Source organism: Lonchura striata, chromosome 26, assembly GCF_050655825.1.
Source record: "Lonchura striata isolate lonStrDom1 chromosome 26, ASM5065582v1, whole genome shotgun sequence".
Taxonomy (NCBI): Eukaryota; Metazoa; Chordata; class Aves; order Passeriformes; family Estrildidae; genus Lonchura; species Lonchura striata.
The window spans coordinates 2,304,698-2,325,091 of NC_140728.1; the positions used below are offsets into that span (position 1 = coordinate 2,304,698).

General features: G+C 60.3%; 3 protein-coding genes across 16 annotated transcripts; all 3 read right to left on the reverse strand.

Moving 5' to 3' along the window:
- Nucleotides 1-1,072: 1,072 nt before the first annotated feature.
- LOC110473436 (uncharacterized) lies at nucleotides 1,073-7,695 on the reverse strand. The gene is made up of 16 exons (XM_085561134.1): nucleotides 7,503-7,695; nucleotides 6,841-6,881; nucleotides 6,617-6,762; nucleotides 5,768-5,814; nucleotides 5,322-5,398; nucleotides 5,094-5,157; nucleotides 4,730-4,805; nucleotides 4,461-4,488; nucleotides 3,745-3,885; nucleotides 3,504-3,635; nucleotides 3,078-3,225; nucleotides 2,622-2,674; nucleotides 2,013-2,063; nucleotides 1,830-1,912; nucleotides 1,629-1,742; nucleotides 1,073-1,326 (listed from the first exon to the last, which is right to left on the reverse strand). The coding sequence occupies exons 1-16, from the start codon at nucleotides 7,579-7,581 to the stop codon at nucleotides 1,167-1,169; spliced, it is 1,440 nt and encodes a 479-aa protein (XP_085417260.1). The 5' UTR covers nucleotides 7,582-7,695; the 3' UTR covers nucleotides 1,073-1,166.
- A 1,714-nt stretch (nucleotides 7,696-9,409) lies between these two features.
- On the reverse strand, nucleotides 9,410-16,535 carry FANCE (FA complementation group E). 13 transcript variants are annotated; one of them, XM_085561127.1, is made up of 12 exons: nucleotides 16,473-16,535; nucleotides 15,295-15,532; nucleotides 14,439-15,060; nucleotides 14,312-14,356; nucleotides 13,642-13,701; nucleotides 13,418-13,561; nucleotides 13,219-13,342; nucleotides 12,606-12,681; nucleotides 12,418-12,484; nucleotides 12,197-12,322; nucleotides 11,985-12,079; nucleotides 9,410-11,856 (listed from the first exon to the last, which is right to left on the reverse strand). In XM_085561127.1, exons 2-12 carry the CDS (start codon nucleotides 15,516-15,518, stop codon nucleotides 11,853-11,855), a joined length of 1,587 nt encoding a protein of 528 aa, XP_085417253.1. In that variant the 5' UTR covers nucleotides 15,519-15,532; nucleotides 16,473-16,535; the 3' UTR covers nucleotides 9,410-11,852. The 13 variants fall into 13 exon arrangements, 12 of the variants coding, with proteins under 12 accessions (XP_085417253.1, XP_085417254.1, XP_085417255.1 ...); XM_085561128.1 differs by lacking the exon at nucleotides 16,473-16,535 and adding an exon at nucleotides 16,368-16,400; XM_085561129.1 differs by lacking the exon at nucleotides 16,473-16,535 and adding an exon at nucleotides 15,809-15,840.
- Nucleotides 16,536-16,676: 141 nt separating this feature from the next.
- Nucleotides 16,677-19,668, reverse strand: LOC110473434 (uncharacterized). Of its 2 annotated transcripts, none has more exons than XM_085561156.1 (8): nucleotides 19,451-19,668; nucleotides 18,854-18,973; nucleotides 18,475-18,755; nucleotides 18,168-18,262; nucleotides 17,836-18,056; nucleotides 17,483-17,593; nucleotides 17,276-17,399; nucleotides 16,677-17,202 (listed from the first exon to the last, which is right to left on the reverse strand). In XM_085561156.1, the coding sequence occupies exons 1-8, from the start codon at nucleotides 19,519-19,521 to the stop codon at nucleotides 17,047-17,049; spliced, it is 1,179 nt and encodes a 392-aa protein (XP_085417282.1). In that variant the 5' UTR covers nucleotides 19,522-19,668; the 3' UTR covers nucleotides 16,677-17,046. The 2 variants fall into 2 exon arrangements, with proteins under 2 accessions (XP_085417282.1, XP_085417281.1); XM_085561155.1 differs by having other exon boundaries at nucleotides 16,910-17,202; nucleotides 18,168-18,265.
- Nucleotides 19,669-20,394: the final 726 nt, after the last annotated feature.

Consider the following 20,394-nt stretch of genomic DNA (forward strand, 5'->3'; position numbering starts at 1 on the left):
GCAAGCAAAAAGACTCGGGTGATGAAGCCAAAGCGCTTCAACCCCTTCCCGCTGTGCCGCTCCCCCCGCAGCCAAAAACCGGCCAGGAGGGTGCTGGGGACCCCGGAGGATCCGGGGGACTGGGGGGGGGGGGGGGACCCACCCAGTGCCAGCTCCGGACCCCGACCACCACAGCTCGCCTGGAAACTTCTGGGATTGCGTTTCCATTTCGTGTGGGGGTGAAGGTACCTTGGGGCGGGCGGGGGAGCCCCGGGGTGGCCGAAGATCGCTGCCGGCCGGGTGCTTTTTGGGGTTCCTGGTGGCGGTGTCCTCGGGGTGCTGCTGGACATCGGCGGTGCGCTGGGACGGGTGTCAGGGCGAGGGGGCTGTGACGCACGGGGACAGCCTGGGGACGGTGACTCAGGGACACGGGGCCAGCTGGCAAACGGGCGTTGGTTGTGTCGGTCACCCTGAGTCACCCGGCAGGGTGACCAGCCCCGCACCTCCATCCCTGCCCTCTGCAGCCTTCCTGGGCATCCCGGGGCAGAGCCGCCACCGCGGCAGCTCGGCCGGGCTGTGCTGGTCCCTGCAAAGCTGCTGGCTCCGGGTGCAGTGGAACCCACCCGAGTTTCGGGGCCGCGGGAGGCTGGGCGGACACGGAAACGTCTGTGTCAAACCCAGCGCTTTTCCCAGGCGCTCGGGAACAGCTCCCTCTGTTTGTGAGCGCTCCGTGGTGCCTGGGAAAGGCTGATCACCGACCTGCGCCTTCCAGCCCCAGCGCTGTCCCCCGGCAGCAGCAAAGCAGCATTAGGTGTGAATTACAGCAGGGACTGAGGGCATCTGGTGGCACTGAGCGACGTGGCTCTAAAGAAACCCACGGCCGTGGGCAGCCCGAGCTGTCCCCAGCGCAGGGGATGGGTGAGAGCACTCCTGCATCCCTCCATGTGCTGAGAACAGGCAGCTCACAGCATCACTGAGAGCTGCTGCAGCTCCCTGAACCCTTCATGGTTAGACAGAGGTGCCAACCATACCCTGGACCCTACCACAGATGCTACCTTTGATCCTAGCCCCTGCTCCGTCATTACAATTCCCCCATTTTTCCTCCCATTTTATTATTCTAGTGTTTTGGTGTTTTAGGACGTGGGGAAGGAGCAGAGACGCCTCTCAGCTCCTCCTCCCTGGTCCAGCTAGGCCTTGGAGGATGCTGCAGACTGCAGCCGCTGCAACTCCAGGGCACGGACGAGGAGGAGGAAGGCGATGCTCAGGAGAAGCAGCCAGAAGAAAACCCAGTAGTGCTGTGGGAAGAAGAGCCAGGGACGCCACAGCTCCGCTGCAGACCCCTTGGACCTGGGGAGAAGGTGACCAGGGACACTGTCATCCGTGGGGGACAGCAAATCCCACCTCCACCCCGTCTGGGGGCAAGGAGGATGTTTAACTCAGCCCCAAACCTCACTGGCCCTTTTACAAACCCGAGTGAACAAGGCTGAGGAGGGTGTGGGCAACCCACAATGTGTGGGCAAAACTGAGGCAGCCAAACAACATCCCAGCCTTCCACCACCAAATCCCCCAGCCCCCTGCCCAAGTGCTGGCCACCTGGGGACCACAGAGAGCCATGGGAGGATGCTGGGCACGCGCAGGGTGCTGCTCACGTCAGCCCAAGCTGCTCTGGCTCCTCGTTCCCTGTGTCTGAGCCTCTGCCATCTGCCTCTGCCACCAGCCTCCCGGTCACGGCGCTGTCCTGGCCCTGTGGCTCCAGCTCAGTCCTGGGGAGGGAGAGGACGGGGTCGGTGCTGTCCCACACGGGGCAGTGGCAGCTGGTGCCACGCTGCCCGGCCACCCAGCGCAGTTACCTCTGGCTGCTGGGCCAGCGCTGGGCCCCCTCTGGCTCCAGGGCACCCGCTGGTGCTGCTCGGCTCTCAGGGCTGGCACCTGGCTGGGCACCGAGGGTGGGAGTATCAGTGGGGACACGGAGCCCCAGTGGCACCGAGGCTGGGGACACGGCTCCTGGCTGTCCCCCCCAGCCACGTCCTTACCAAGAGCTGCCTGGGGATGACGGCGATGCTGACTCTGCGGCGGGCAGACCCCTGCAACAGAGGGGCTGGGGGTGAGCACTGTGCAGCTCCTCCTGCCCCAGCACCTCCCCAGCACGGGCAAGGGACACCACGGGGCACTGCCAGCTCCCTCTGGAGCTAAGAGGGGAAGCCAGGAAGCCAGGGCAGGTCAAAGCCAAGAGGTTTGTGCCTGTCATTACTGCTGCAAGCTGTCCTGGTGGGGCTGCCTGACCCCCTCCCCTCCCTCTGGAGCTATTAAGGGGATCAGGATCAGATTCAAGCTGGTGCTAAAGAACAGCCAAGCCTGTGGCTCTTGCAGTGACCCTGCAATGGAAGAAGGATCTGCCTAAGATCTCTTGCACAGGCAGCCCTCAGCTTGCTGGGCATCCTGTCCTTCTACCAACAGCCCTCCGAGGCTGTCCCTACATTTTGCCCCATCCCTGGCATTTCCAGCAGATCTTCCCTGCAGCAAGCAGCTGGCTGCAGTGACATTTTTGGGAACAGGCGGGTGTGTGGGGACAGCCAGTCGAGGGAGGACAGCAGGCCATGGGGAGACAGTGGCTCCAAGACTCCTGAACTGGAACCAGTTACCTGCTGGAAAGTTCTCTTCAGGGGGTGAGGTCTCAGCCGTGGCTCCACATCATCTGGGAGCAAAGAGAATCTGCCTTACATCATCCCCCAGCACCAAGATGGGGGATGCAGACAGTCACAAAGCTCCTGAAAGCTGTCCTGGCCATGTGCCTGGTCCCGTGCACACAGTGCCACGTGTGGGGCTTGGTGTTCAGGAACAGAGTCCTTTTTGTGCATGGGGCCCCCTGCCCTGCATTCCCAGCTGGGTTGTGGCTCTCTGGCCACCAGCACCTGCTCCCACACGGATCTGCTGTCCCACTGTCCCCTCACAACTGCCATCAGCTGTTCCCTTCCCCACTGCCAGTCCTCAACTCACACCACCAGCGGCTCTGCGGTGCAGGGTCACACTGACCCCCCCGAGGGGCTCGGGACCAAATCCTGCAGGGCTGCTCCGTGCCATCCCTGAGCCCGCCTCACCCTGGGTCTCTGCCAGCTGCCGGTTGCGGGAGTTCTGCTGGATCAAGCGCTTCATCTCCTCCAGCTCCGCGTGCTCCCGCGCCTGGTGCCGCTTCAGGTTCTCCACGTGCTGCACCATCACCTCTGCTGCTCGGCTCATCCGTGCCTCCTGCAGCCAGGCGGGACGGGGGATCAGGGCTCTGCCTCCTGAGGAGCAGCTCTGCCAGCCCCTCCCTGTGCCCCCCGTGCTGCCTCCACCGGGCACTGCAGGGGCATCCCCTTCCCACCCCTCGGGCAGGCGGGTGGATCCCCTGCACCCTGCTAAGAGCAAACAGGAGGTCAAGGCCAGCGCCGTGAGGAGGAGGGACAAACCCCAGTGAGCCCAGGACAAACCCCAAGCCCATCTGGAGCACCTCCATCACTCCCAGCCCTGGGCTGTGTGCACACCTGGTGTACAGCCCCCAGCTTCTCTGCGGCACTGGTTGCCCTCTCAACGGCCGCTGACAGCACGGCCAGGCTGTGCTGCAGCTGCTGCAGCATCTCCTTGCAGCCTGCATTGGCACAGGATCGGCCCAGCCTCTGTGGGGGAAAGGATGGAGCTGCTGGAGCTGGCACTTGGAGTGCCCGAACCCCTCTGGGGCTGGATGACCCCAGCACGTGCCAGCCCCCTGCCCTTGTGCCCACCTACCTCCAGGGCAGCCCGGCACTGCCCCAGCTCCTCCTGGATGTTTTCCTCTGCTGCATCCCGTGCCCGTTTTTCCACCAGCACCCGTTGCTGCAGGGTGAACACGTCGCAGCGAAAAGCCAGGGCGAGGTGGGCAAAGGCTGCCTGCAAGGTGGGGAGGTGAGAGGTGGGACACGAGGCCAGAAGGGAAACCACCAGGGCCGTGTGCTGCTGTCCCCAAGGCACAGACAGAGCTCCCAGCGTGCCACCAAACAGGCCAGTGCTAAAGATAATTAGCACTTGCCTTGCCCAGCACCAGTTAGGCTGCTGCATGCTGGGGACAGTCCCCTGAGATGCCAGCCCGGGTCCCCCAGGCAGCTGATAACGCATGGAAATCCTGAGCCCTCCTGGCAGGAGCAGCCCTGGCTGCGGGTCCCGGCTGCCGGCTGAGCCTGACTCAGCCCTGGCACTCGCAGGGAAATGATTTTTATTAGCGTGGCTCCCGCCGCCTCCCCGGCTGCAGAGCACTTTGTGGGATTGCCGGGCACGCAGAGGACAGGCTGGTGGAAATGCAGCTGCCTCCAAATGCCAAAAGCATCTCTGGGAAAGGGTTGATAAGGTGGCTGCCAGGGGCCTGCGGTGCCTGAAGGAGCAGGGCACGGCCGTGGGACTGTGAGCCAGCAGGGTCCGTCCTTGTGTCCCCTTTCCTCAGCCCACCCACAGCCCCCAGCTGCCCTCACCTCCAGATCCTGCTCGGTCAAAGCCACCCTGCAGAAAGAGAAGTGCTGTCAGGGATGGAGGCATCATGGGGGCTGCATGCTGAAAATGCCCTTGCTCTGCTCCCAGGGGTGCCAGCCACCACCAGAAGTGGGAAGCCAAGTGCCCATTGTGTGGACAGCAGCTCTTGTGCAATGGAAAAGGAGGGAAGTCCAATCTCTGAGCCTGCTGTGCCCTGGAACCCCCCCTGTCCTGGAGCCCCCAGAGGGATGCAGGTGCTCACTGGTCTTACCTGTGCAAACCAAATCTGTCCAGCACTGAGAGCTCACTGGGGAGACTCAGCAGCGGCTCCTCTGGGGTTTCTGCATCTGCAGGAGGGCAGTGGGGCCACAAGAGACCACACGTGAGGGCTTTCCCTTGACCTTCCTCCTCCCTCTGCCCTCCAGTCTTAGCAGGGAGTAGGTGCCCCTGTTTTGGAACCATCCCAATCCTTCCCCCAGCAGAGGGGCTTTAGCTCCTCCCAGGCCAGTGTCCCCTTCCCCATGTCCCCACCAGAGGAGATGACTCTCATCAGAACATGTTCCCATGCTCATCCCCAGCTACTGCAAACCTTCCCCTAAGGGGACCCAGCTGGGCTGGGACGGGGTCTCACCCACCTTGTTTAGTCCTGTCACTGTCCCCAGGGTGCACAGCCTGCTCCTGCACGGCCCTGCCTGGCTCCTGAGGGGCACAAAGGTGCAGCTGGGGCAAACCTCTCCCTGCTGCTGCCCAGCACCCCAAAAGGACCAGCACAGAGGGGCTGGGGGGCCTGGCTGAGCCCAAGGAGCCAGGCAGGGAAGGCCCCACTCACCCTCCCCTCCCTCTCACCCTCCCCTCCCTCTCACCTGGCTGACTTGCTCCACACTCTGCTCACTCCTGGCCAAAACCCCACCTGGCTGTCCCTGGGGACTGCTCATCCTGCCTGGGGACAGAAAGGGTGCTGGGAGCTGGGCAGCAGGGACCCCTCCCCAGCCTGACCCCACTTCAGGAGAGACCCCCAAAGCTGCCCCTGGCACCAAGGGACATCAGCTGGCAGGTACCCCCCAAAATATCCCTATGGGATAAAGGGAGCTGGAGCCAAACTGGACCAGGTCAGGGGGAGGAGAGCAATGGATCCAATGCAGAGGGTGGGTTGCAGCTGGTGAGGCAAATCCAGGGGATGGTGTTGGGGTCCCAGGGCTGGAAGGGGCTGCAGGTGTGGTGCCAGGCCAGGGAACACCCTTATGCTGCTCAGGGAGGGAAGGTGACAAACCCACCCTTGCGACCCCATCCCCACCTGGGCTGCCCTTACCTTCACCCGGAGATGTGGTGAGCCCGGAGAGCTCTGCCTGCTGCTCCCTGTGGAGGGAATCCCGGGTAAACCCTAAAGAAACTCAGGAAGCACCGGCAGCATCGCACCCCCCGCGCTCCCCCAGCTCCCTCGATGGGGCTGCTCCGGACCTGGCTCCTTCCCGAGCATCCTCCGCAGCCTGCTCCGTCCCCGTCCCGCTCTGCGAGCCGCCCCTCGGCTCCTGCCGCCGCCGCAGAGCCCCACTGAGGACCCGCCGGAGCCGTTTCCAGCCAGCAATGAGTCACCAGCCACTGCCGTACTTTGCCTCAGCCTGGTCTTTTTTTTTTTTTTTAATTTTTTTTTTTTTTTAAATTTTGCTCCGGCTGCCAAGCGGACCTCGCTGCGAGCCGGCTTCTTCCAGCACCACAACTCACCCAGAGCCCAGCAGGCACCATCTCAGAGCACCCCACGGGGATGGCAGGCGCCCCTAAAAGCGCACTGGGATATGTTTATCATCCCAAACCCCTGTCCTGGCTGCCAGGAGGTCCGGCAGCTCTGTAGCATCCCTGCCCACTGATGCTGGAGGCCACCAGGGACGGCAGGTCACCAGTGCGTGGAGACGCAGGAGCTGCTGTGCAAAGAGCCCTCAGCAGCCCCACGCTGGAGCCCAGCATCCCACTGGGAGAGGGTTTGGACCCCCAAACTTTTCCCCCTGCCTCTGGAAAGGGCTGCAGCAGAGCTTTTCCCTCTCCTCCTGGCGAGCCCGAGAGCAGCGGCTGCAGGAGAACGATGCTCAGCATCCCTTGCCTGGCACTGCCACCACTGTCCCATCCTTGCTAGCACCCCGGGGGCAGCTTTTTGGGCACGTACCTCCGAGGCGAGGGGCTGGCTCGGCAGCTCGTCCTCTGCCGCTGCCGCCGCCGGCGCCCCTGGGCCGGTGCCTGCGCCGCCTCCTCCTCCCCCTGCCCCTCGAGCGGCTTCATTTGGGCAGTGCCGAGGCTCCAGGACCAGCACACCTATCGGGAGAGACCCACATTAGCTGCGCGCAGATGGAGAACGCCTCTAAATGTTATATTTTTAAAGTGTTTTCTCACCCAGCAGGAGCGTGGAGCTCCTCTGCTTAGCGTGGAGGCATCTGTGGGAAAAGAGGTGGGGAGGCCCGCTGCGATTTGGGAGGAATCTGCTGGGATTTGGGCGGGCACCGAGCGAGGCAGATGAGAAATTCAATGCAAGAAGGTGGGCTTTCCTTCTTGCCAGCCCCATTTCCTTCCCCCAGGGCAATCCTCATTTTGGGTTTGTGATGTGGGTCAGCTTCCTGGGGGGAGATAGATTTGCAGCCACCAACCGGTGTGAGCAACCCTTGCTCTCCAGGTCCCTGAGCTCCCAGAGAGACAAATAGAAAAGATTTCCAAATATAAGGGAGCTTGGACAACCCATCTAAGCTGTTTTGCAATGTTTAAAGGATCAGAGAAGGATGCAGGAAGCCCCAGCGTGAAGTCACTGTGCACAAGGGACTGTCCCACAGTGACTCCTCGCAGGCTGGGCCCATGGACATGCAGATTTAGGACAGAAGGAGAATTTTTTTGTCCAGGACAGGAAATGCAGGAGAGACCTAGGGGGACAGAGAGCAGGGACTGCTTGAAGCCCTGTGGAAAGCCTTGGCCAAGCTCAGCCCAGCTCCAAGCAGGGCCATCACTCGGCTCTGGGTGGAGGTGTAAAAAGCAGCACTTGGCACCAACGCCAGCCCATTTCACACCTATACAGTGGGAATTGTCGCTGACACCTCCACCCAGGGGCTCGGGCGTCTCCAGCCAGCAGGGATCAGCCAAACTCATCACACCATCAGCATCAGAGCGCTCCGGAGGGCTGGTCCCGGCTGCTAAGTGCTCAATCCATCCCAGCTGCGGCAGACCCTGCCGCCTGCTGCCTTCCCACAGCTCCGAGCCTCGCAGACGCTCGCTCCTTTATCTTTGCGTTACAGATGGAAAAGATACGAGACACGCCGCTGGTTTAGCATAAGGAACCCCCTGAGATGCCAGACCGGGCTTTCCCTCGACTCGGCGCTCCCCGGGACATCATTACCTGCCCGATCTCCTCGCAGGCAGCCGAAGGCAGATGCCGGGGCCCAGCTCGGACCCGCTCCGCTCTGCTGGGCGCCCAGAGCCGGCAGCGGCTCCGGGGCGCGGCGCGGCCGCGCTCCGCGGCTCGGGGCTGCTGGCGGAGCCTCCCCGCGGGCACAGCGGCGAGCGGAGCTGCGGGGCCGAGCCCGAGGAGAGAAGGCCTTTAAAGGAGATGCGAGAGAGCGGCCGGGAGCTCCCCGCGCCGGCCAGGGCGGGCAGAGTGGTCTGCAGGTGGCCAGGAAACCTCTGCTTTTGGTGCGGGGCCGGGTCCCGCAGCCGCTCCGGGAGCCGGGAAAGAGCAGGACTGCTCCCTCCGTGCCTGCGGGCTCAGCCTCGGCATCTCCCTGCTCCCGGGCAGCCGGGAGAGATGGGGGATCCCCCGGTGCTTTCATGGGGGGCCCGCACCAGGCGAAACCCGAGCGGCTGATGAGGAGCCCCTGTAGCATCTTGTTGGGTGATGCAGGGAAGCCACTCTGCCCGGGTCCCCCTTCCCTCCTGCCCCTCTCAGCAGCCCCACCTCCCCCCCAGCCATCCCCCCACTGCCCCATCCGCGGTTCAACCCCTTTGCTCAAATCCATCGCATCCTCTAAAGCCGCTTTCTTCTCCTAAGGAGCTTACAGCGACTCGGGCTCCACCTTCAGCACTACCTGGGGGCTGCTGCTGATTTCCCCCCATGCCCAGGGGGTCTGCAGACCTCTCCAGCCCTGAGAGGGCAAACAGCATCTCCCAGTGCTGGCTCTGACCCACCTGCGAGCCCAGAATGCAGCCCCAGGTGTTCCAAACAGGGGGAGGTGAGGTGGGAACCCGCGCAGAGAGGAGCAGCAGCTGGACCAGGGGGCACATCAGGCTCCGTGGGGCACACAGAGCCCGGGACACATCTCACTGCTGCCTCTGTTCCTTCCCTCACTCAGGGGAGGGCTCACAAGAGGCAATGTCCCTGTCTGTTCACGAACCAAGAGTCTCTAAAAGCATTTACTAAAAGCATGCCGGGATTTTTAGGCATTCTTATTTTTTAAGCTGGGAGCAGCTAAATGGTGATTGCAATCTAGGTATCGCAGAGCCTCAGGCAAGGAAAAGCAGCCCAGTTCCCCTCACACAGACCTGTCCAGCAGGGAGGAACGAGACCCTCGGGGGAGATCTCCAGCCCAGGGGTGTGGGTGGCAGCATGTGGCTGTGCCTTTGTCCCCTGGGCTCCTTCCAGCGAGGTCCCTCACGGCAGCAGCACCTCCCAGGGCACCTGAAGCCGAGCTGAACTCCCAGCTCAGATCACAGAGTGGTCATCTGGATTATTCACTTCTTGGAAGAAAGCTGCTCAGACTGACGCTGACTGCTGCCACTGATGTGGCAAGCGTGACTTACAGGTCTGTGCAGGGGCCCAACCACGAAACAGCAGCCCAGCCCTCCCTCAAATTCACCTTCCTGTGGCCCCGGCTTCCCTAGCTGACAGGAACCAGGCTACCCAAGAGAGAACACGATCCTTGCCTATGATTAAAAGGTTATTGGCAAAAAAAAACAAAACAAAAAACACCAAACAGACAAGAAGGAAAACTGCTCTTCCTTTTTATTCAGTTTTAAATCCCAAGTGAAAAAAATAAATATTGCTGAGCCTCCCCCAGAGCAGTTCAGCCTCACATTTGGGTGTCACAGCCCCCAGGTTTCCAGGTAGAAGTGCATCAGCACGTTGGGGATTACACATGAGATTAGCAGGCTGTCACTGAAGACACAGTTACCTCCAGGGAGAAGTGGGGTGACCCCTGGCACTGCTGCAGGAGGGGAAACAGCAACAACCTGGAGCTCCTGTTTGGAGAAGGGCAGCCCCTTGGGGGATGGAGACAGGGCATTTTCAGGAAAATCACTGAGTTTCAGCCCTTTCCAACAAGGTGCTGCATGGCCCAAGGCCCCAGCATGGCTCAGATGTCTGGTGTTTAACAAGCCTGCTCACCCCAAAGGTTCACTGCTGCCTGACCACAGCCCCATGAAGGCACCGGGGCAGTGGAGAAATCATCCTGTCATGAAACTGGTTCAAAAATCCCTGTGGAGAGTGTGGAGGCAGCAGAGTGGACAGACAACCCATGCAACTGCATATGAAGAATTTCCTCTAAAAAAACCCAAGAACTACTAGGCCAAAAAGGGAATTCCCCTCTGTAATGTGAAGTAAAACTCTACAAACAGAAGAGGAAGCAGGTAAGGAACCACTGCCAATTATCACAAGTAAACTAGGAAAGGTCTCAGACAAAGCTTCAGACTATTCCCTTCACCATCACCACTCTTAAACCAGGACAAGGACAAAGCCAGTCCTGGAACTCCTGCCACCCTTGGCCAAGGTTCTGCTGAACTATAAAATCTGACTGATGTTTTATGCTGCATCCACCTCTCTGCACTGTTCAGGATGGATTTTTAAGCTCTCAAAGGGTCAAGAGGAGTCAAAAGTGAAGTTTTCTGTGCTGCCAACCTCCATATAAAGTGTTCCACCAGCATGTGCAGTGTCCCCAGGGTGTGCTCCCAGCTCTCCTTACAGGATTGTTATCTGCATGCACACCTCAGAGGAACCCACAGCACACGAGGAGCTGCAGCCAAGAGCAAAAACAGGACCAAGAGGGACTTGCCACAAGCCAGTGGTCACCTCCATGTGACCAACAGCCACAGCCAGACAGAGCACTGGGGACAATGACACCGAGGTCACTTGGTAGAAGCTCTGCAGGGAAACTGCAAAGATCAGAGCCTGCTACCTAATAAAGCCAGAAGAGCAGGGCTTAGACCTTGATGATCATGGCACAATTTCTATTTATGTCGTATTTTGGGCAGCCCTACAATAGCTTCACTTTACTCAGCCACTAACTCACTGGAATGCAAACACATCAACAATCTGGCTCCCTGGAGGTTTCTATCCTGCAGCTAATGCGGACTTTGAAGCCTCATCAGTCCCCTGTCACCTAAAATAGCTTAAGGGATTCTTATATAAAGAAATCTGGCTCTCAGCCTTAAGAGTGTCACCTAATGCTTCAGAGTTTCCTTCCTCTGGTTGGGATATAAACATTATTGTGCAAACCTGGAGCAGTCACACGTCACACCTGCAAGTTTTAATTCTCCTTCTCCCTTTGTAGATGTTTATGGATTTTTAAATAGTTTCTGAAGCTCCTGAATGCAATGATTCAAAACCTCCACTGAAACCCTAGCTCTACGTGCCTGAGTCTCCACTCTGTCCCAGCCTTTTCTTCTCAGTTCTCAGACCAGGAGGTGCCTAGATGAGGTTTCCAGTGGGTATTTTCAAGAATACAGGATAGAACTTTGAGCAGAGTCATGCCACACAAGCATTTTCTATTAGGGCAATGAGTAGGGTCATCATCACCAGAAATGTGTCAGCAGGGCCCCTCACGGGCCAGGCAAACAGGATAGAAAGGTGGATTTAAAGCAGAACACTCAAATTTCCCAGCTAAATTCAGCTGGAATTCAGTAAAATCCCACTCTGCTGCAGCCAGAGGTCTGTAAATCCCAGCAGATCAGATATACAAACAGCAGCCCAGCTCAAGATAGTGAGCTAAATCCAGAATTATCAACTTCGTGCAGCCTCAAACCAATGTCTGTGCTGGCTCAGTGATGGGTTTTGGGCAGTAAGAACCCAGGGCTGGAAGTTCTCCGTGGGCTGTGTCCTGCCTGGCCCCCACAGCCCTGCCCCAGCACAGGAGGGCCAGGTCACCTTGCAGAGTGTGGCAGGCCCGAGGCAGAACACACACAGAAACACCTGAAAAACCTGAATTGTTCAACCAAAACCCCTCTGAGCCCCCGGGAGTGTGGGGGGCTGGGATGGCACTGCCCAGCAAGAGCCCCTCAGACCAGGGGCAGCCCTGGGCACTCTGGGGGAACAGACCCCACTCGCAGGGTCCCACCTGAGCAGGGAGAAGACAGGGAGGGGTGGCTGTGGCTGCTGCTGTGCAACGAGTGTCCTCCACACAAGGAAGCTGACCCCTCACGATTCCTTTTGGCTGTCACCTGAGGAAAGACAAAAATCAAGAAGAGAGAAGCCACTGCCGTACCCACCATTCACAGCTCTGGCACAGCAGGCGTGGCACCTTCTGGTTCCCCAGCCTGGGTGCAGAACCTGCCCTGTCCCACCTCACCTGGCCCCTTCCAGCACCGCCTGCAGCGATTTCTTCAGAGCTGCACTGCTCCTCTCCAGCACGGCAGCCAGGCTGCTCCGGTGAGCTGGGCTGACCTGGGGTGGAGGCAGCAGCAGCTCAGGGCCCTGCCCTGCCTGGAGCCCAGCTGGGACCTCACCTGGGACCTCAGGCAGGCCCCAGGAGCTGCAGGAGCTGAGCCTGGCCGGGCTCACCTGGCTCTGACACGCCGTCAGCACGGCCGTCACCAGCTTGGCGAAGCTGAGCGAGGTGGCGAAGGCTGGAGCCTGCTGGCACAGGGTCAGGACCAGGAGATCCAAGAGCTCCGGGGGCAGCACCTCCTGGAACAGAGCCAGGAGCAGGCAGGAGAGCGGGTCCTTGCTCCAGCACTGCTGGAGCCATCAAGGAAACCCGTGGGACAAGGTGGGCCCCTCACCTGCCGCCCCAGCACGGCCTGCAGCACTGGCAGGAGTTTCTCTGACAAAGGCACCTCCAGGACTTGGCTGGAAGGATGGTGAGGAGGAAAGGTGCTGCTCCGTGGCCTTGCTGGTGCTCCCAGAGGGCTGGAGCCAGCTGGACCCACCCAGGTGGGCGTCAGGCCAAAGCAGAGCTGTCACCCCTCACCTCAGCACCAGCTGCACAGCGTGTGGCTCCAGGCACTCCTCCACGAGCTCGCACAGCAGCTTGGTCTGCTCAGCACCTGCAAGGGCAAAGCAGCAGGGGAGAGCCTCCAGAGGCTGCCAAATCCATGGGGATGTGCCTGGCCCTTCCTGGCACCTCTTCACAGGAGTATGTCCCAGTCAGGACAGGCAGAAACTACAGAGTGCCCCCTGCTACTGCTCAGGATAATTCTGTTTCCTTTGCCCAGCTGCAGCAAAGGTTTAAACAGCACCAGCCTCTGGGAAAAGGGGATGCCACTGTAGCAGGGGTTCACCCTCTCCTCACAGCAGCACTGGCCTGAGCATTAGGAGCTGTCAGTAGCCCTCCAATCATGGAGGTATGGCAACTGTCCTTTGGGAAAAAATAAGCCAGAAGCCAGCCTGGCCAGCCCTCCTACTCCATCTCGGGCATCTGTAAACCCATTTCCCATCCCAACCCCCAGGTGTTCCCCTGCCCTGAAAAAACCAGCCCCAGGCCTCCTTACACATGGCAAATGCCACCCAGGGCACAGCACTCTGCACCTGGGGCCCCTGTCCAGCTCCCAGGAGCAGCCACACCTCCCACCAGCCCAGCACACCTTCCCCTGGCCCCTGCAGCACCGCAGCCACCAGCACACGGCAGAAGGGATGGGAATATTTGGAGCAAAACGAAGTCAGGGCAGCCATGAGGTGTCGGGAAGGCGGCTGGGTGAGGGACAGGACCTGGGGACAGAAAAGGCAGGAGGTGGGGACAGTGGAGAGGGGAACGGGGAGCAGGAAAGCTGCCCTGGCACATACTCGCCTGAGGAAGAGCTGCTCTGCCAGGATGGCTGCGCTGGTGTAGCTGAGGTCAGGGCTCAGAGCCAGCAGCCAGCTGCAGAAACGCAGCAGGAAGGGCTCTGGGCACGTGGAGAGCTGGAGGAAGGAGCACAGCCCCTCGAGCTGGGGGTGCAGAGGGGATGGGACATTAGGGACAGCAGCAGGGCCCCTGCAGCAGCTGCAGCAGGGATGCTGGGGCTCACCTGGCTGGGGGAGCAGTTGTTCAGGATGCTCAGCTTGGGCAGGGTGTGCAGCTCGGAGTGCTGGAGAGAAACTGTCCTGAGTAAAGCACCAAATAAACCAACCCACAAAATACAGCACCAAAAAAACCGACCCACAAAATACAGCGCCAAATAAACCCACACACAAAATGCAGCACCAAATACACCATCACACAAAATACAGCACCAAATACACCGACACACAAAATACAGCACCAAATAAACCAACACCCAAACTGCAGCACCAAATACACCAACACACAAAATGCAGCACCAAATAAACCAACACACAAAATACAGCATCAAATAAACCCACACACAAAATACAGCATCAAATAAACCAACACACAAAATACAGCACCAAATACACCAACACACAAAATACAGCACCAAATAAACCAACACACAAAATGCAGCTCCAGGGCTTCTCCCTTACCCCCATGTCTGTCAGCACTGAGCCCACAGGCAGCCTCTCACCCCTGCAGGGTGCAGGCAGGTGTTGGTATCCCCAGCCCAGAGGAGGTAGCAACAGGGCTTTTTATCCCCATCCAGTTGGCTCTGAAATCCACCTCCTTTACCACCACTCCTGAGGCCCTGACACGAGCCTGTTTAGAGCATCAGCTCCAGGACAGAGACAGAAGCAACCACTTACGCTGGACTCCTGCAGCAGCAGCATTTTCAGCCCCTGTCCATGCATCTGAGGGAAATGAGATGAAGGAATGGGAATCAGGCTGTAAAGGCTCAGTGGCTGGAAGGGGACAGCAAACCCTACACAGTACCTGGACAAAAGATTGGACCTCGGCTGCCAGCTCTGTCTGGGAAATCTTCCTGAGCTCCCCAGCTGCATCCTGCTGGGAGCTGTCCCGAGCAGCTTTATCTGTGCTCTGAGCAGATGCATCCCCTGAAGGCTCCTCAGGCACCTCCTCTTCCACCCCTGCCTCATCTCCACATTCCTGGGGCCCCAGGGGCTCAAATGCCGCCTCCTCCAGCAACAACCTCTTCCCCTCTCTCTCATTGTCCAACTCCAGGTTCTCCTCCGGCACTTCCTTACGCTTCCCACCTTGAGGCACAGAGACAGGGGCACCAGGCTGCTTGCTGAAGCACCAGTTCAATTTTCTTTGCCCCTCTGGTTTCTTCTGGGCAATTTTCTGGCACAGGCCCCTAAGCTGCTGCTGGCACGCAGAAGACAGGGCAGGGGGACATGGGGAGCTCTCCTCTGCCTTCAGTCCCCGCCGGAGCAGATCCCCCAGCGTCTGCACCCAGGGATCCACATGGGAATCCTGCTCCAGGGCCTGGAGCAGCTGCTCAAGGCAGTCCCGTGGCACTGCATCCTGCACCACGAGGAGCAGGGAGAGGAGGTTTCTCTGGCACAGAACGGGCAGCAGCAGCAGCCGTGGCTTGCTGGGAAAGGAGAGGTGACTGATCAGAGCAAACTCCCCCGTCCTGAGCCCAACCCGCCCCGTGGAGCAGAGTCCCACAGCAGACACACGCTGGGACACCAGTGGGTCACTGCTGTGACCTCAGCTTCACGCATGGACCAGTGCGCCAGGGGAAGCGGATGTGCTCTCCCAGATTGTGCACCTGACACCCAAAACTCCCACGAAACACCCAGTTTTAGAAACTTATCCAACTCACAGAGCCAGGCTGTCCTCTGGCCCCTCCAGGCAGGGCTCCTGGGCGCACAGGGCTGCGGTGAGAGCCTGCCAGGAGAACGGCTGGCCCGGCCCCTCGTGGGGCTGGCCCCGCTGCAGCACCCGCAGCGCGGCCATCGCCCCGGCGGGGCCCGAGGACAGAGCCTGCAGCAGGAGGCGGCACGGCCGGGGGCAGAGCTGCAGCCAGGACGGGCACCGGGGCTCCATCGCTGCGGCGGGGGCTGCACAGACACGGGGAGCCCGGACACGGTCACACACGCGGGGGACAGCCGGACATGGTCACACACACGGGGGACAGCTGGACACGGTCACACACACCGGACACAGCTGGACACGGTCACACACGCGGGGGACAGCTGGACACGGTCACACACGCGGGACACAGCTGGACACGGTCACACACGCGGGACACAGCTGGACACGGTCACACACATAGGACACAGCTGGACACGGTCACACACGCGGGACACAGCTGGACACGGGGCAGTCCCGGGCACACTCGCGGCTGTCCCCGCACCCTCCCGGTTGTCGCCCCGTCCCCGCACACTCACATCTGTCCCGCACACTCACATCTGTCCCGCACACTCACATCTGTCCCGCACACTCACATCTGTCCCGCACACTCACATCGGTCCCGCACCCTACCGGTTGTCACCCCGTCCCCGCACACTCACATCTGTCCCCGCACACTCACATCTGTCCCGCACCCTACCGGTTGTCACCGTGTCCCCGCACACACATCTATCCCCGCACACTCACATCTGTCCCCGCACACTCACATCTGTCCCGCACACTCACATCGGTCCCGCACACTCCCATCTGTCCCGCACACTCACATCTGTCCCCGCACACTCACATCTGTCCCGCACACTCACATCGGTCCCGCACACTCACATCTGTCCCCGCACACTCACATCTGTCCCGCACACTCACATCGGTCCCGCACACTCACATCTGTCCCGCACCCTACCGGTTGTCACCGTGTCCCCGCACACACATCTATCCCCGCACACTCACATCTGTCCCCGCACACTCACATCTGTCCCGCACACTCACATCTGTCCCGCACCCTCCCGGTTGTCGCCCCGTCCCCGCACACTCACATCGGTCCCGCACACTCACATCTGTCCCCGCACACTCACATCTGTCCCGCACACTCACATCTGTCCCGCACCCTCCCGGTTGTCGCCCCGTCCCCGCCCGCTGTCCCAAGGCTTCCGGCCCCGCCCCGGGAAACGCAAATCGCCCGCGCGGCAAACGAGCTCACTTATGCAAATATTCCTTAAATTCCAACCCAAACACCGCCTCCCCTCCCTCCCGCGAGGGTGGATCCCCCAGCCCACAGATCATAGGCACCCGGAAGCGCAGCCTTACACAACCCGTTTTATTTCGTTATTCCCGGATTTGGCTAAAAAGAGTTTAAAACGGTGCCCCCCTGCTGCCCGGCCCGTGGATGTCGGACCCCCCCACGCTGGCTCCCAGCACCCACCCCACCCCACCCCACCCGTGGGTCTCCCCTGGGCACCACGGCAAGAGCAGTGGGACTGTGCCCTGAGTCTCCCCGGTGCACCCATAAATGCCAGACAGAACTGCTTCCCCATCCCACCCCATCCCTGCAACACCCCCGCGGCAGGAGCCATCCCAAAACAACGGCAGAGTCAAAGCAGACACTTCTGCCTCCCAGGGACGGGTCCAGGCCACCACCAGCACCCAGGCCCAGCGTGGCCCCCACGGCTCAGTCGGAATCGATGAAGTCAATGAGAAGCATCTCGTGGCCGTAACTCGAGTGGGGAATTTCTGTCTCCAGCATGGCCAGGGTAAGAGCCCACTCGAGCGTGCAGAGCTCCTCATCCTCCTCGTCAGAGCTCTCCGAGGAAGAAGGGATGAACACCTGCAGCAGAGGAGGGAGGATGAGCCACGCTCCCGGTGCCCAGCCCAGCCCTGGGATGTGCCACCCCACTTACAGTGGGCATCCTCAGCTGCCGCTGTCTGTGCCGCCGCAGGCACTTGGCAGGAAGCTCATGCAGGTAGATGCACTCTGATCTGAAAGGGCAGTGGCCACGGAGGAAGAATTTGCACCTGATTTTCCTGTGGGATTCCAAGCATAGTTGTGAGGGTAGCTCCCAGAGCAGCACAGAGCCCGCAGCCCTGGGGCAGTGCCGCACACTCACCCTGTGCGTGCCTTGAAGGCTCTGATGAGCTGCTCCTTCTCACCCACATCTGAGATCCAGTATTTGTGGGGGATGTAGTAATTGGAGGTGATCCGGCACTCTGGGCAGGCCCTGGATGAGGGTGATGGGTGCAGCTGGGTGTCCCAAGAAGGGAGCATGGGCTCAGCACCCACACTGGGTGGTTCTGCTGCCCTAGCTTCCCCCAGCACCCCCATACCCGTCACCGCTCCAAAGCGCCTGTTCCCAAAGGAAACTCACGCCAATCCCGAAGCCACATCACCGGACCAAAGGAAGAATTTCAGGGCACAGGAGGGGGAATGGTGACCACCCTGCCACATCCCCATTGCACTCACTTTATGACGGTGCTCTGGAAGTTCCGGCTGCGCCGCCACTTGCGGATGCAGCCCACGCAGTACGCGTGGCTGCAGTTCGGGAGGATCCCGAAGAGCCGCTCCTCTGGCAGTGGCTTCTCATACACCCTGTCCATGCAGATGCCACACACTACAGACTCACTCTGGGCCCTCAGCGCTGCGGTGGCGGCCAGGGCTGCCACAGCACCTGGCTCTGCAGGGACCTGCAAGCAGAGCAGCACAGCAAACCCCCTGGTTCTGTCACTGCTCTGGCCTCGGGAACACCACAAGGTGACCACAAGGGAATACCCGGCCACAGGAGACCCCAAACCCACCTTTGCAGGGTCACCAGTCCATGTTGCCATCTCCAAAATTGCCTCTTTGGGGTCAGAGGAGTCTGGATCCAGTGCTGGTCCTTGTGGCTGCAAGCCTGCTGGAGGAGAGTTCTTAGAAGGGAAAAGCTCAGCGAGCTGGGTGGGCTGCTCAGAGCATGCAGCTTCAGCAGTGACAGTCCCCACACTGGAGAGCTCTCCACAGCCCAGCTTGACACAGGCTTGGTCACAGGCAGAAATATGCACAGGCAACTTCTTCATAACCACCCCAGTGTCACCCCACTTGTCCCCTGGGCAGCCCAGCACCTACCTGAGGCACTCTGAGCTTTTGTGGGGACAAACTCTCCACTGATGTCCCCATGGGGGACATTACCAAGTGATGGGGTGTTCTTCTTGTCTTTCTCTTCCACTTCTGCCTCCATTTTGGGGAACTTGAAGGCCACACATGTCCTGCTGTGGGCCACGGTGCACTGGGCTCCCCCCTGGTCCATGGCTGTGGGCTCAGTGCCAGGTTCCTGGCCCCAGTGGCAGTGAGGCATCACACCATACTGGGTCCCTACTGGTGCTGGCTCCTCCTGGACGTGCTGGTAGCTGGAGGAGCCCAGGGACAGAAACAGAGGGTCCCATCAGTTCAGCATGACTCCTCTGGGCTCCCAGCCCATCCTCGTGGCATCACAGCCCTTCCTTACCTGCACTGCTCTCCGTAACGGCAAAACCCACGCTGGAAGTACCTGCAGACCCGGGCTGATTCTCTGTCATGTGAGAAGCGGCAGCTCTGGCCCCACCGACAGAATCCACGGGCAAAATTCCTGTTAGCCAGGGGAGCCGTGTGGATGGGGTCAGACCCTGCTCCAGCCCTGCCCTAGCGTCCCCTCGCTACCAGCTTTGTTTGGGTGGGGACGTATTTTGGAAGCCCCCCGGCTGGTGTCTGGGCTCGGGAGCCCTTGGCCAGGGCAGATCCCAGGGCAGGATCCAGGGTCCTCCCAGCCCCATCCAGCCTCATTTCCTGCTAATTGCCAAGGAAAGGAAGCTCAGGACAGGAACGGCGTGGGGGAGCAGCGGTACCGAGGGCTGGGGCAGGGAGAAGGGCAGGAGTTGGGGCTGGAGGAAGGGGGGTCCTGGCTGGAGCGCTGCCGCCGACCCCCAGCTCCGGCGGGGGGGTGGGGAAACGGGAAAGGTGCATCAAGGCCATCCCGAACCACTCCCTACCCCCACAGCGAGGGGCCCCATCTCCAGCCTATCTCCCCCAAAAGCTGCTCCCAGGCAGCCCATCCTCAAGCCTTTACCTGCACAGGGGTCTCACAGAGCTTGCCTCGGCCCTTAACGGTCCAGATGCCATCATCGAGCCCACCTCCATCTCTTCCCTAGCAGCGAAGAGGGCTGGGCCACCTCTCGGGGCTATTTATGGCCTCAGGGAGTCCCGGGTCCGGCTGGGATTTCTCCCCTGGCGGGGACACGTGTTTGGGGCGGAGGACAATCCCGGGCTGGCTGATAGCAGCCGGCCGCTGAGCACTGCTTATTTACATTGAGTCAAGGACTTTGCAGCGAGGAGCCTGCACGGGGGCACCACTCCAGCGTGCATCGCTACATTCTGTATATTCCAATTCTTTTACCATTACTATTTCCCCTTCCTTCTCAGTCCTACTAAACTGTCTTTAACTCAGCCTGTGGGTTTCACTTCTCTCTCAGTTGTCTCCCCCATCACGCTGGGAACGGCTGGATGATGTAATGCTGGCTGTTGTAACCACGCTGGGTGCCCAGGCAGGTCCCCTGGGACCCCCGCCCAGCACACGGCGGCTCCACGTGCCCCCCGCTGCATGGGAGAGGCAGGGAGCCGCGGAACGGCTGCCCCCAGGCACTCAAGCCGGGCCCAGGGGAGCCTGAGGGTTTTCGGCTCCTCTGCAAATTCTCAGGTGCTTCACCACAGCCAAGGACAGCCCCGGAGCTCATTGTTCCCCTTATCCCGGTGTTTTCAGCTCATTTCCAGCTCCGCCCGCAGCATTTGGGGCAGGAAGCATCCAGCTGAGGTTGGGATCCTGCTCCACACTGCCTCTTTCTGCTGCTTCAGGTTTGCAGGCAAGAAAACCACAGCAGGTACGAGATCTGGGAATTACCGAAACCCAGGAATCATGGCAAATCCCAGCAAATCCCATCGCCTCTGCTGGAAATCCTCCCACCGACAGCTGTCTCCAGGTGCTGAGAGAAAGCCCATAAAGATAGGCTGGACGCT

Excerpts from the sequence above, each read along its gene's own strand:
- LOC110473436 (XM_085561134.1), bottom strand. The coding sequence starts at position 7,581 with ATGAGTTTGGCTGATCCCTGCTGGCTGGAGACGCCCGAGCCCCTGGGT. Across the intron at positions 6,882-7,502 it reads CGACAATTCCCACTGTATAG|ATGCCTCCACGCTAAGCAGA; the intron begins GTGTGAAATGGG and ends CTTTTCCCACAG. Across the intron at positions 1,327-1,628 it reads CCAGAGCAGCTTGGGCTGAC|GTCCAAGGGGTCTGCAGCGG; the intron begins GTGAGCAGCACC and ends CCTTCTCCCCAG.
- FANCE (XM_085561122.1), bottom strand. The coding sequence starts at position 15,518 with ATGGAGCCCCGGTGCCCGTCCTGGCTGCAGCTCTGCCCCCGGCCGTGC. Across the intron at positions 12,682-13,218 it reads GCTGCAGGGGCCAGGGGAAG|GTGCTGAGCAGACCAAGCTG; the intron begins GTGTGCTGGGCT and ends TTGCCCTTGCAG. Across the intron at positions 12,080-12,196 it reads TGACGGCGTGTCAGAGCCAG|GTCAGCCCAGCTCACCGGAG; the intron begins GTGAGCCCGGCC and ends CCTCCACCCCAG.
- LOC110473434 (XM_085561155.1), bottom strand. The coding sequence starts at position 19,521 with ATGGAGGTGGGCTCGATGATGGCATCTGGACCGTTAAGGGCCGAGGCA. Across the intron at positions 17,400-17,482 it reads GCCTTCAAGGCACGCACAGG|GAAAATCAGGTGCAAATTCT; the intron begins GTGAGTGTGCGG and ends GGAATCCCACAG. Across the intron at positions 17,203-17,275 it reads GGCAGCTGAGGATGCCCACT|GTGTTCATCCCTTCTTCCTC; the intron begins GTAAGTGGGGTG and ends CCTCTGCTGCAG.